At 46.9% G+C, this 12926-nt stretch overlaps 1 protein-coding gene across 3 annotated transcripts in view; it reads left to right on the top strand.

Moving 5' to 3' along the window:
* The first annotated feature begins 1253 nt into the window (after positions 1 to 1253).
* Positions 1254 to 12926, top strand: part of NIPAL3 (NIPA like domain containing 3) — a 44581-nt gene continuing 32908 nt past the window's right edge. Inside the window, exons 1-2 of one of the 3 annotated variants that reach the window (XM_036255765.1) lie at positions 1254 to 1366; positions 4584 to 4926. In XM_036255765.1, coding sequence (XP_036111658.1) covers positions 4834 to 4926 — 93 coding nt within the window. In that variant the 5' untranslated portion in view covers positions 1254 to 1366; positions 4584 to 4833. Of the gene's footprint in view, positions 1367 to 4583; positions 4927 to 5815; positions 5838 to 10142; positions 10539 to 12926 lie in introns of those variants that run through there. The other 2 variants (XM_036255766.1, XM_036255767.1) reach the window with 2 other exon arrangements.

Here is a 12926-nt window from a genome sequence, read left to right as displayed (position 1 = left end):
TGCCAGAATTTTAGGCGTCAGCTGCACTACCTCAGGCCTGGTGGGAAAACTTAATAGGGGCTTATCTAGGCGACTCCTCAAAACTCTTGTGATAGAACAAAAGTCTTATTATTTTGCCCACCCAGAAATCCTACTTCAAGGAATAAACCTAAGAACTCACAGTCACTCAACCCCTGTTTATAATAACAACAGAAAAAAGACTGATATGGGCAACTGTACAAAGTCAGCTGTGTGGTGTTCCATGAGCCCCTCCGTACGCGCTGCGGAGCGGTCACAGTCATCTTGTCATTCCCCTGCTTAGAACCCTCCCACAGCTTCCCTTTAAATTTACGTTCAAATCCAAACATCTTAATGTAAGTTGTCCCTGGCCCTCTGAAGGCAGCTCCTACCACTCACGCTGCGGACTCGCACTCGCTACCCTGTCCTTTGGGCAGTTCCTACGATAAACCAACCTCTATCTGCTCCCAGCTGTTCCCTCCGAGCTCTCTCTACCATGACTGGTTCTTTGTCATCATAGAGGTCTCTGCCCAAATGTCATTTCTTCATCGGTGAAATGGGATGAGCTCAATGTCACACTCAGAGGGTTGTTGTGAGGATCTGAAAGGAAATACGTGATAGTGAAAAAGTGTAAGTTCCACGCTCCTGTTGATTATTACAGATGTGCACTAGGGAAACGTCAGTGCTAGTCTCATTGGAGGACCTTAAGTGTTGCTGAGCTGTGCACGTGCTAGGAGGTTGGTATGCAGTGCATCCAACAGGTATTACAGGATGGCAGGCAGATAGATATATATGGCCCTGAAACTTTGGGGGGTAACCAGGTCTTGAAGGATATGCAGGATTTGAATCGTGGTGAGAGCGTGGGGTTGGGGTACAGCTGGAGCAGAGTCTGGGAGGCGGCTGAGGATAAGGAGGGAGAACCCCTGGCAAGCTGCCCACCTGTCCGGCAGGTGAGCGGTCACCAGAGCTCTTAGGATAGCGGAAGGCGGGGAGCTGGGCGTGTTCCAAGGTCCTTCCTGTGGCCGCTAGAGGGGACCCGCTCAAGGTGAGTGCAACGCTCCCGCAGGGTGCCGCCTTCCCAAGTCTCTTCCCCTACGCTTCAACCAAGCCTTGCGGCCTAGCCAATAACAGGGAATGTCCCGCCCACGCCCTCCTCGCAGCCACTCGTCTGAGCGAAGTGCCCTCTAGCTTCTGACTGGCAGGAGGCCGGGCAAGTCAAATCGCGGGCTTTGAAAGCAAAACACTGCAGGACACAGGCAGCACCGAGTTGGGGAAGGAATTAAAGGAGGCTGTGCCTCCGGGTTGCGCGAGAAGTCTAAGTCATTTCTCAGGAATCTCTGATAGGTGGGCCTTAGAGAAAACGCTGCGGGTGAGTAGTGGTTAAGACTGAGGGAGTGGGGACTTGAATTCAGCCTTCGTTTCTGGAAAAGCGAATGCATTTGTAATCATCTAAGATGTCCTAGTGTAAATACCCTTCTTTCTTGCTGTCACCAGCCTTGTCAATGTGCGTCTCACTGCCTCAGCATTTTTTTCCCTTTTTGCATCGAGGGTGAGAGGAGGGGGGCACGGGTTTGCCTTCATAAAGGTGACGATAGGTTTTACCAGATCAGGAAGTGAAATGGAGTAACTTTGCCATAATTATTCCTCTACACGCCGGTTCGGGCTTCCTGGCAATAACAGATGGTGGAGTTAGCAGGTGGAATAAGAGGAAGCATTCTTGATCTACGCTGCCTGCTGGAAGTTGTAATTTCCAGCTCAATGGGAGGGGGCTGGGGAGTATAACCCTTTGGTGAGCCAAAGCCCAGGAAAGGAAAAGCGCTTGGCATCTAACTGGCACTCACTAGCAAGAAGCCGAATCATCAGTTATGACAGGCGTGTTTTATCTCTTTTTTTTAGAGCCAAATTCTAATACAGACCCTGCTCTTAGCAGCTATGAGCTCTAGTTCTCTCATCTGTAAAACCTGCTGTATGGGTTAGTGAAATTAATCATTGAGATAAGGGGGTGGAGTGGAAGCAAGCACCTAGTGAAGTATCTTTCCTTTCTTGAGCAGGGACCCTGTGCTCACTGGTGACTACGAGGGCCTTAAAATTAAGGGATGGCTGGCAACACAGAGTAGGTTATTTGCCACTTGGGCATATGTTAGTCCTGGGAAAGTGCTTTGAAGTCTGGAAAAGAAAGTCACTAGGCAAAGAATGTATGCCTTATAAGGAATGACAACTTGCAAAGTGTTCTTCCAGGGCTTTTAGTGCAAACTCCTACCTGCTGAGAGAAAGCCTGTTTTTTTAGGCAATGCCTCAGAGGCCTTGGGGTCCCTGAGGCAGAGAGGGAAGCTGCTTTTTAGAAGCAAATTAAATGACAACAACAACCACCACCACCACCACAAGCAAAAGCAAAAACAAATCCATCTGGGCAAACCAGCTAGTCTAGAGCAGGTTAACAGGCCTGGATTCCCCTCACCCTGTTGGCGTGACTCCAAGACCTGTTTGCCTTCTCTGATATCCTGTGGGTGGGGTGTACCTGTTGTATCTCTGGAGTTGTGGTTGAGTACCACTCTTGGCTGGGAGGCAGCCAGTGTAAGCAGGTGCTTACAGGCCTGCCTATTTAGCCAGTAAGTAGGTATATATGTATGGAGGTCACTGTGCCAGGTTCTGGACTAGATCTAGGAGGGAGCAACTGAACAGGGAATTCAGCAAACATCTTTCCAGAGTTTGTGCTCCAGTGCCCCTTAAGCTCCAGGGTGTATGCCTCTAGGGGTCTTATACAGGTAGAGAGAGCCCTGGGCCAGTCTTTCTTCCTAAGGCTATTGCATTACAAACTCAAAACAGGTATGCATAAATTTAATACAATAATGCTTTCCCCACACACAAAAATGTGAACTGGTGAATAATTATGAATTCACAAGATTACCAACATTCATGGGTCTTTATAGTCTGGGAGGTCTGGTTATGGAATATAAGTTATAAAGTTGTCTGATGAATGATATATATATATCTCCATCTGAAGGCCCTTTGATAAAGTGACACCTGGGCCAGGTGGTCTTTATGGCTGCCCCTGTGCTAAGCCCTGCATCTAGTGTCTCCTAGATTCTTTACACAGTGTTAGCCCTATGACATATGACTGTGATATTCACACCAGGAACCAGCATTCCTGGCCTAGGGCTGGGCTAGATAACAGAAAACTGGAAGCTACAGGAAAGACAAGAACAGCCTTTTGAAGCCGGAGGGCATGGCAGAGACTGTGTCTGTTTGACACATAGTAAGCCCTCAATAAATATTTGTTGCATGGGTGCATGAAATAAAGGACTATTCATGGGTATATTAAATAATTGAAACTAATAAGAATAAAATGAATACTAATAAAACTGACATTCATTGACCACTGTGTGTGCATTCTACATGCATGACTTCAGCAAATTCTCATCACAACCCTCTGGAGTACAAATGTTATTAATCTATATTTTACAGCAGAGGAAACTGGCTGAAAAGTTAAATGACTTGCCCTGGCCGGTTTGGCTCAGCGTTTAGAGCGTCAGCCAGCCTGCGGTCCACAGAGACCCGGGTTCGGTTCCCACTAAGGGCATGTACCTTGGCTGCAGTCTGTCCCCAGCCCTGGTTGGGTTGTGTGGGTGGCGGCCGCTCGATGTGTCCCTTTCACATCGATGTTTCTCTTTCTTCCTCTCTCTCCTTCCCGCTCTATCTGAGTAGAAAATGGAAAAATGTCCTCGGGTGAGGATAAAAAAAAAAAAAAAAAAGTTAAATGACTTGCCCAAGGTAAAACCCATAGCACATGGCAGATCAAAAGCAATTTAAAACATTTTTATATTAAAGTAAACATAGACTTTGCAGTAAAATTCAAATTTGTATATTTTTAAATATAAGAGGACCTCAAAGAAACCTTTAATATTGGAGGAGGAGCGGGGTATTAGGCCATGCCTCCCATAACACCAGGGCATACTTTCTCTCCTCTATTTGTAGAAAAGTTTGAGACACGCTGAAAATATCAATCCAGTGAAGTGAACAGGAATTACCATCATTGCTGGTTTTACTTGAGGTCACATCATTACCCCTCTTTACAGATGAGGCAGCTGGCCCTCCCAGAGGCGAAGTGACCTGGTCACACAGATCTTCAGCCTCCCAGCCGCGCGTTACCTCTCTGACCCTTGGTAGCAGCCCAGTTCTTCCCTCTTCTGTGTAGATAACATTTCTTATTCTTTCTTTCCCAAGTCAGAAAGGCAACCCAGTAGGATGTTTTTCTTTTTGAGGCCTGGAGAAGTAGACATGGGGAGTATTCTACTAGGTAGGGGAGACTGTGGAAAAGGTAGGACTTAAATTAGGATATGTTGGGAGGAAGGAAGCAGAGGGGGAGGGAAAAGGGAATTTTTAAGGGTCAAGAAAAAAGATTTTGAGTTGGATGAGCCATATCTTTATTAAGGGGGCCAAAGGCATGATATAATTTTTTTTACATGGCTTCGCTTCTCTTAACAGTTTGTTCTTTATCCTAATGGTATTCTCGGGTAACAAAGCTGGTCTCAATGTTTCATTGTACATGCATTTCTAATGTTCCCTCCCTTCCCCCCACCCCATAGCACTGCAGGAATCAGGAAACGCATCCCTGGTTGTCGGCTTGGGAGAGGCATAGAGATTGGCACTTCTGTGAGTGAAGATGTGTAAACGGCTGTAAATCAGCCAAAAGGGCCTTGAAGGACGATTTCGGCGTGAGACAGACATGGCCAGTGGAAGGAGGTGAACACCACGAGGGAGGATGCCTCCCCACTTCGGACCCGCCTAGCGGAGCCCAGCTTGGAGCCAGGCCCACGGATGTGCGGTTAGACCACCATGGACGGAGCGCTCGGCGCAGCCCTGCAGCTGCAGCAGCTCCCGCCCACCAGCAGCGCCGACGCCGGGAGCCAGGGTTCCTTCTCCTACAAGGCAAGAGGTTTTTTTTGGTTTTGGAATTTGATGCCTCTCTAACAAGAAAGGAACACAGCACAGCATCGGCTAATAGAGATGTCCAGGGTCTGGCTGCCTGTCTCTGGCAGACACCGGCAGTCCCTCCACACACACGGGAGAACATATAATCAAAAAGAAAGAAACTCTTGTTCCAACACAGAAACTAGGGAGGTAGAGAAACATTTTTAAAGGAATGCAGTCACACTTAGAAAATTTGATTTTTTTTTTTTAATCGCCTATCCCATTACTCATAGACAACCTTGGTTCATACTTCAGTATTATTTGCTTCCTGTCTTTTTCCAGTATAACAAATTTGGGATCCGATTGTATAGGAAGTTTAGTATCTTGGTTGTTTCAGTTAACCTTGTTTGTGGAGTGTCTCCCCATGTCATTGCGTAGTGATTGAAAGCATGCTGTTGGAATGATTGCCCAATAATCTGTTGAGCGCCTATATTAAAACTTGCTGGACAGATCCCCCCTTGTTGGATATTCAGATTGTTTCTAACCGGTGGTGACTGTAAACAGGCTGCAGTGAACATCCCAGTGTGCATGTTCCTTTGCTATGCTAAGAATTGGCCAGGCCAGTGAGAGGCAGCCTGTCCCTAGTCAGCGAGACCACAAATGCCAGAGCATCAAGAATACAGAAAATAAGAAAGTATTGTTCATACAATGGTCCTGTAATGAATGGATGCCAAATAGACAAATGAAGAATCAAAGAAAACACAACACTCTCCCTAAGGAGATTTCTAATAAGTTTCCATTTTAATCACAAACTAATTCAGTTACTTATTATAGGAAGATCTTCATGCCAGAGCAAAGACACCTAATTCGTGGTGACTCTACCAAAGAGCTTAAGAATTGAGGCGGGAGACAAGCATATGAACAAAGAGGTTTGAGCTAACCAAAGTACCAGGTGGGGGAAAAGGAAGACCTACGTTCAAGTCCTACTCTGCTCCTTTCTAGCAATGTGACCTTGAACATAATGGCTTAACCTGTCAGAGCTTCTGTTATGGGTAGAATGGTGGAAGTAATTCCTCCCTCCATCCCTCATCCCTCCGGGGCTGTGTGGATCAATGAACAGGTACCCAGCCCAGTGCTGGGCATGAAGGAAGTACTTGACTCAGAAATGCCTCATGGTTACAAAGAACATAAAGGTGCACAGAGCAGAAGAAAGTGTAAGGGAGTAAGGGAAAAGGTTTTTAAGGGAAGCTGTCTCCTTCCTTTGATTTTGTTAAGGCTATTTTGGTTGCAAGGAATAAAAACCCATTTCAGAAAAGCTAAGGCAAAAGGGGAAATTATAAAGCTACTGGGTAGCTCATGATACCCAAGGGCAGGAAGGGCAGAAGGTGCTAGAACTCTTACATCTGTCGTCAAAAGAGGGAAGATCTGAGTGAGCCAGCTTGGGTCAGGTGTCTACATTGGTCCAATCAGTGGTGGCAGAGGGGTGGCGCCACCCAGCAAACATGTTATCTGGGGCTCCATCACTGTGGGAAACTCAGAAAAAAATGGTCATGTGGTCTGAGCAGGCTGCCTTCAAATCATCTCTTTCCTTTGGGGCAAGTTAAACATTAAGAGACTCCAAGTCCCACCCCAGCAAACATGTTCTCTGGGGCTCCATCACTGTGGGAAACTCAGAGAAAAATGGTCACGTGGTCTGAGCAGGCTGCCCTCAAATCATCTCTTTCCTTTGGGGCACGTTAAACATTAAGAGACTCCAAGTCCAACTTGATCAGTGAGGTGAAGTTAGGAGCAAGCAGTTTGCCTTGAATTACAGCCCTGCCCTCTGCCCTACCCAACAGGGAATGGATTCTGGTTGTCAGGGGACCAATAGGCTGAGCTGACGAGGAGGCAGCATGGCAGCCAGTCCTTGACATTGGAGGCTGTGCTTCAGCCCAGAAGAGTCAGGCCTCAATTTCTTCTATTTAGCAACTAGGCATTTCAACAGAGCATACATATCCAGGCCTGCACTGGGTGGGGTGGGAGCTGTGTACATTACTGAGATATCGCTTCTCTGAAGGAGCTCACAATCTACGAGGGAGGTAGGGGAAGCTGTTTCCACCAGTACTTACCATTCAGGACAGAATTTTGTGCAAAAATAGAGATGTAGCCCGGCTGTTGTGACTTAGTGGATTGAGCATTGTCCTATGGACTGAGAGGTCCCAGTTCGATTCCCAATCAGAGCACAGGCCCGGTTGCAGGCTCATTTCTAGTAGGGGGCATGCAGGACGCAGCAGATCAATGTTTTTCTCTCACATCTATGTTTTTTTTCCTTACCCAAGGACATTTTTCCATTTTTTATTCAGAGAGAGTGGGAGGGAGAGAGAGAGAGTGAAACATGAACATGAAAGGGACACATCAAGTGGCTGCCACCCGCAGGACCCAACCAGGGCCAGAAACAAACTGCAACTGAAGTACATGCACTTAGCGGGAACCGAACCCGGGTCTCTCTGGACTGCAGGCCAACACCCTAACCGCTGAGCCAAACTGGCCAGGGCTCATCTATGTTTCTCTCTCTCTCTCTCTCTCTCTCTCTCTCCCCCCCCCCCTTCCTCTGTCTCTAAAAGAAAAAAAATCAATTAAAAAAACAGAGATATAACAGGGTCTTAGGAGAATGGACTTTGGAATCAGAGATGCGTGGTTTCAAATCCCAGCTCTATCACTTTCTAGCATTATAACTTGGGGAAAGCCATGTAACTGCTCTGTAGGTCAGTTTGTTTGTTTTTTTTCCTTCAATCCTCACCCGAGGATATTTTTCCATGTTTTATTTTCAAACAGAGTGAGGGGGGGGCAGAGAGAAACATCGATGTGAGAGAACACATCGATTGGTTGCTTTCCACACGACTCTGATCGGGGCCGGGGACTGAACTGCAACCGAGGTACGTGCCCTTGACTGAAATCAAACCCACGACTCTGGTCCATGCGCCGATGCTCTACCTGCTGAGCCAAATCATCCAGAGCAACTGCATGTCAGTTTTAAATCCATCCTAAAGGGTAGTTATGAGGATGACCTGAATTTAGAGGAAACTGAAATGACCTGTACCATCCCATTTCTGTCTTCAGAAATCCTACCCATCCTCCCAGCTCCAGCTCAAGTATCGCCTTTTCCACGAAGCTTTTGTTAGTCTTCCTAACAGGAAACTATCAGTCCTTTATCCACACTTCCATAGCCAATTCACAATTACTGTAGCAATCATCATCATCCTAGCAGCTAACATTTGTTGAGTGTTTACCATATGACAGGGACTGTGCTAATCTTCACAAAACCCTCATAAAGTAGCTACTATTTTTTTTTTATCCTCACCTGAGGACATTTTTCCATTTTTTGTTCAGATAAAGTGGGAGAGAGAGAGAGGAAGAGAGAGAGAAAAAAAAACATCGATATGAAAGGGACACATCGTGTGTCTGCCACTTGCACAGCCCAACCAGGGCCGGGGACAAACTGCAACTGAGGTATGTGCCCTTAGTGGGAACTGAACCTGGGTCTCTAGACCACAGGCCAACTCCCTAACTGCTGAGCCAATCCGGCCAGGGCAAAGTAGGGATACTATTATAATCCCATTTTACTTATGAGGAAATTGGTACAGAGAGCTTAATGAACTCCAAGGCCACACAGTCAGTAGGTATAGTAAAGCTGGGATTTGGATGGAGGCTGTGCACTGCCAAGGCCCTTGGTGGTATCCCCCACTCCCTGCTGCCTGCATTATGCCAGCACTCTGGGAAGCACCTTCTCTCCCTGACTGGTTATTCAGTGTTGAAATGGCAGTGCCTCGCCTGCTGGAGAAGGTAAGCGAAAGGAGCTGGCCTGAAACCAGGTTACAGGTGTAGCAGAGCCCGGTATGTCTTGTATTTGAATGTGAGTAACTCTCAGGGCAAGCCAGAACGATTATGCTTAACTGTTAGCAGTTTAAGCCCAAAGGATTGTGGGAATTCAGTTTCAATAACAAGTGATGACTGGTCTTGTCACTGTGAGATCTAAATAAAGGCTGTTTTTGGCAGATGTAAAGCAGACCTTGGAACAGGAGATTTGAGCTGAGGTTTCTTTTTTTTTTTTTTATCCTCACCCAAGGACATTTCTGCATTTATCTTCAGATAGAGTGGGAGGGAGAGAGAAGAGGCACGTGCCCTTAGCGGGAACAGAACCTAGGTCTCTGGTCCGCGGGCCGACGCTCTAACCACTGAGCCAAACCGGTGAGGGCTTGAGCTGAGGTTTCACTTGGATACCAGTATCCCAGCAAAGTGTCCTGTCTCTGTGACCTTTGGCTGCTTTTCTGGGAACAGTTTCTTTCAGAGCTGTAGCTGGTAAAAGATGGATTCTTGGATCAGAGAATATCAGAGGCAGAAGATCCTTAAAACTGTTGCTAATAGTAATGATAGCAATAAAAATGAGAATTGTAAAAGCAATAGTAACAGACAGAATTGTTTTCGTATTTATTATGTGTCATGTAATGTTTCAACACGTGCCTTATTTCCTGTAACATGACAATCCTATGACGATCTACAATCCGCTCCATTTTCCACAGGGGAGGCTGAGGCTCCTAGGGTCACACAGCAGTCAGTGGCAGAGGCAGGGCCCCAGCCCAGTCTGCTGGGATTCAAAGTCCACACAGGGAAGCTGAAGCAAAGAGAGAAGTGGCTTTGGGTTTGCTGTACCCTCTCCGGGATATTTGGGTCTGTTGAAGCCATGGCTAGAAGCAGCTGAGTCTGAAATCCAGCTGCCTGCCCATAGTTTCGCCCTCACCCCACTTTCCTCGCCAGTAACACTCCCCATTCAGATACTGCACTATGAGTACAGTGACCAAAAGTCCTGGTTTGTGCCTCATGTCCATGTGTATTAATAAAGCCCCCTATCATTCTCAAAACATCCCAATTTGGGCTAGATATGCCCTAAATAATGAGGTTCCTGACCATTGGGAGGAACTTCCTCACCTGTAAAATACTGGGAACCAGAGTGTTAGGAGACCTGTGTTCAGGTGTGGTCCTGCTACCTGCTGTGCCTTTGGCTGAGTCTTGGGCCTTAGGTAACTGAGATCCCCACCGCCCCACCCAGGTATTTGCCTTCAAAATGAGGGCAGCTGTCCTGCCCTCCACCCCTCCCGTCCACCTCAGTTGAAATCCAACTAGGCGTTGCCTCAGAAGAACCCTCTCCTTTTGGTATGGTGGATGAAGGACTCCAGAACCAGATACCGCAGGTGAAGACGGTGACCTGAGGCTGTCACCAGACTTGCCTAGCAATGGGAACACCATTGTTTCAATCTGCATCTTTTCTTAAGGGACAGAGTCACTGCCCCCCGAGTCAGATCTGTGTGTCTACTTATGCACACTTAACACTTTAAATAACTTCCATGAAAACACCTGGAGTGTTCCTCAGAAAGACAGGAGCAATGAAGATTGAGAAAGTTCCCGCTGGTGTCCAGATGCGGAAGTTGCCCAGGCACCGCCCTTCTCTTCCCTCCAGCCGGCAGACCTGGACACCCCCATTTTATAGTTTTCAAGCTCTGAGATTTGGAGGAGGAGCTTAATGTCAGGAGTCCTGCCGGTCGATGTGTCAACTCTGAATTGCCCTTTGCCAGACACTGGAGGGCGGCTAATAGGTGTGTGTGTTCAAATAACCCCTGGGCCCAGGGCAACTTATTTGCCTGACTTTAAATTCTCGTAAAATGGCACCAATCACCACTTCACAAGGGTTTGGGGATAATTAGTGTTGATGAAGCCCTTTGATCCCCGGGCGGATGACAGGGCATTAGTTCTACTGCACTGTTACTAACATGTCTGTAGCCAGTTATTATTCATGGAGATTAATGTGCTTACAGACATGGCTTTTTAAAGCAGCCTTGCTGCTGTGTCATTAATGGGAAGGTAGCACTTACCAGGTGGGGTTATTTTTCTCTGGTTTATCTTGAAGCCTCTGTGTGAAGGAGGAGCTATCCCCAGACATTGGGAGTCAGACCTCCAGCTTCAAATCCTTCGTCTTCACCTTGGGCAAGTTGTTACACTTCTCTGAGCCTTGCTTTGTTCATCTATAAACTCCTTTCAACCTATATGCTAAAGTCCAGCAGAGGTGGCTCAGTGGTTGAGTGTCCACCCATGCACCAAGAGGTCGCCAGTTCAATTCCTGGTCAGGGCACATGCCCAGGTTGTGGGCCAGATCCCCAGTGGAGGGCGTGCTGGAGGCAGCCAATCGATGTTCTCATTGATGTTTCTGTCTCTCTCCCTCTCCCTTTCTCTCTCTCTAAAACAAAATAGGACTCATAGTGGAACTCACTTCAAAGGGGTGCTGGTGGCCCAGAGGAGGCGATGCCTAGAAAAGGCCTAGTGCCATGCCCGGATGAAAATGCTTCATAAACATCAGCCTTTCTTAGCATGGGTAACCTTTTACCCATGCCTTTGCTGCTTAGATAGGTTTATCCTTGTGAGGTTTACAGTTTTTATTTCTAGGTTTCACCCCCTCAACCCTGCTCCCTGAATAGTTTTGGCTCGTCTTTGTGGCCACACAGCAGCCCAATTCCCCTCATTATTTCCATGGGGCAAGTTGTGAACACCACATGCTCAGGCAGCCTGGTGGACTTAGGCATCAGAGGACAGCTTGGTCTCTCTGGGTAAAATAATACAGCAGCTTCTGGTTATAGGTTGAATGAGTCATATGAAACTGCCACTTTTGTAAGTCAAAGACAGTTGAATAGTGGCAGTTTCTTATGGTTCACCCTCATACTAAGTGCTTTCTCCAAATTATCTCAGGAAGTTCATGTACCAACCTTGAGGAGCACTGTCATTCCCCAGGGAGAGAGGAACCCAGGCTGAAGCTAGTAAATTTCTCCTGGCCATGGACTTGACATCTGAACAGTCTTGCTCAGGTCTCGGGTCTTTGCACAGTGGAGCCTGTTTCCAGCTCTCCTCCATCCCCTGTGTAGATGATAAAGCAAGAGCTTGCAGGTGGAGCTGGAACTGGAGTCCTTTTGTCTCCTACCTGCCCAAGGCAATTCCTGTAGATTTTTAACAATTCCTCCTTATTAGCATAGGTAAATTAAATTACTGGGCAGAGCACATGCTTGGCAAATTAAATTACTGGGCAGAGCACAAGCTTGGCCAGGAGGTATTGATTTGCCCCTCGGGAGGTTGAGGTCTTTGCTTTGTATCTTTAAGAGCCGCACTTAATGAAGGGCTTCCTTGGAGGTCCTCAAACTGGACCCTCTAAAGAAGCAAATTCTTTTAGTTGGTTATGGGTATTGGGGTTGTTGGGTTGCCCAAGACAGAAATCCAGAGGGAACCCCAGAGAAATATCCACACAGATAAGGCAGGTCCTCTGAGCTGACCGGGGCTGGTTTTGCTTGGCTGTTTTATAAGCTGGGGACAAAGCAGGCTTGATCTAAGACATGGGCTTTTTGAAAAAGGTGGGCTTGTGAATTTTCCACGTTAGGGTAGGAGAAGCAAGCAGTTAGAAGGGAGATAAAATTCTGCCTTTTTTCTTTAAGCAGGGAGTGGAGAGGTGACATTCTTGTGGTCAGTGTATCTAAAGGTCTTTCTTGCCACCTGGCCTTACTTGGCTTCCTGGCCACCAGGTATATTTTCACTTCAGAGCCCAAGTTCCTATACTGTCTTAGGTTGACATCTAAAACCTAAAACTTTCCATTACAAATTTAAATATTTGCTAAGTATGTCATTCATGGCAAATCTCAATACTGATTTTTTTAAAATATGTTTTTATTGATTTTTTTTGTTGTTGTTGTTCAGACAGAGCGGGAGGGAGAGAGAGGAAGAGAGAGAGAGAGAAACATCGATGTGAAGGGACACATCGAGTGGTTGCCACCCGCACGACCAACCAGGGCCGGGGACAAACTGCAACCGAGGTATGTGCCCTTAGCGGGAACCGAACCCGGGTCTCTCTGTACCGCAGGCTGACGCTCTAACCACTGAGCCAAACCGGTCAGGGCTATTGATTTTTTTTTTTAATTAGAGAGAGAAAGAGGAAGAGAGAGAGAGAG

Source organism: Molossus molossus, unplaced genomic scaffold (genome assembly GCF_014108415.1).
Source record: "Molossus molossus isolate mMolMol1 unplaced genomic scaffold, mMolMol1.p scaffold_m16_p_12, whole genome shotgun sequence".
NCBI classification, from domain to species: domain Eukaryota; kingdom Metazoa; phylum Chordata; class Mammalia; order Chiroptera; family Molossidae; genus Molossus; species Molossus molossus.
This window is presented reverse-complemented; position numbering and strand designations above follow the sequence as displayed.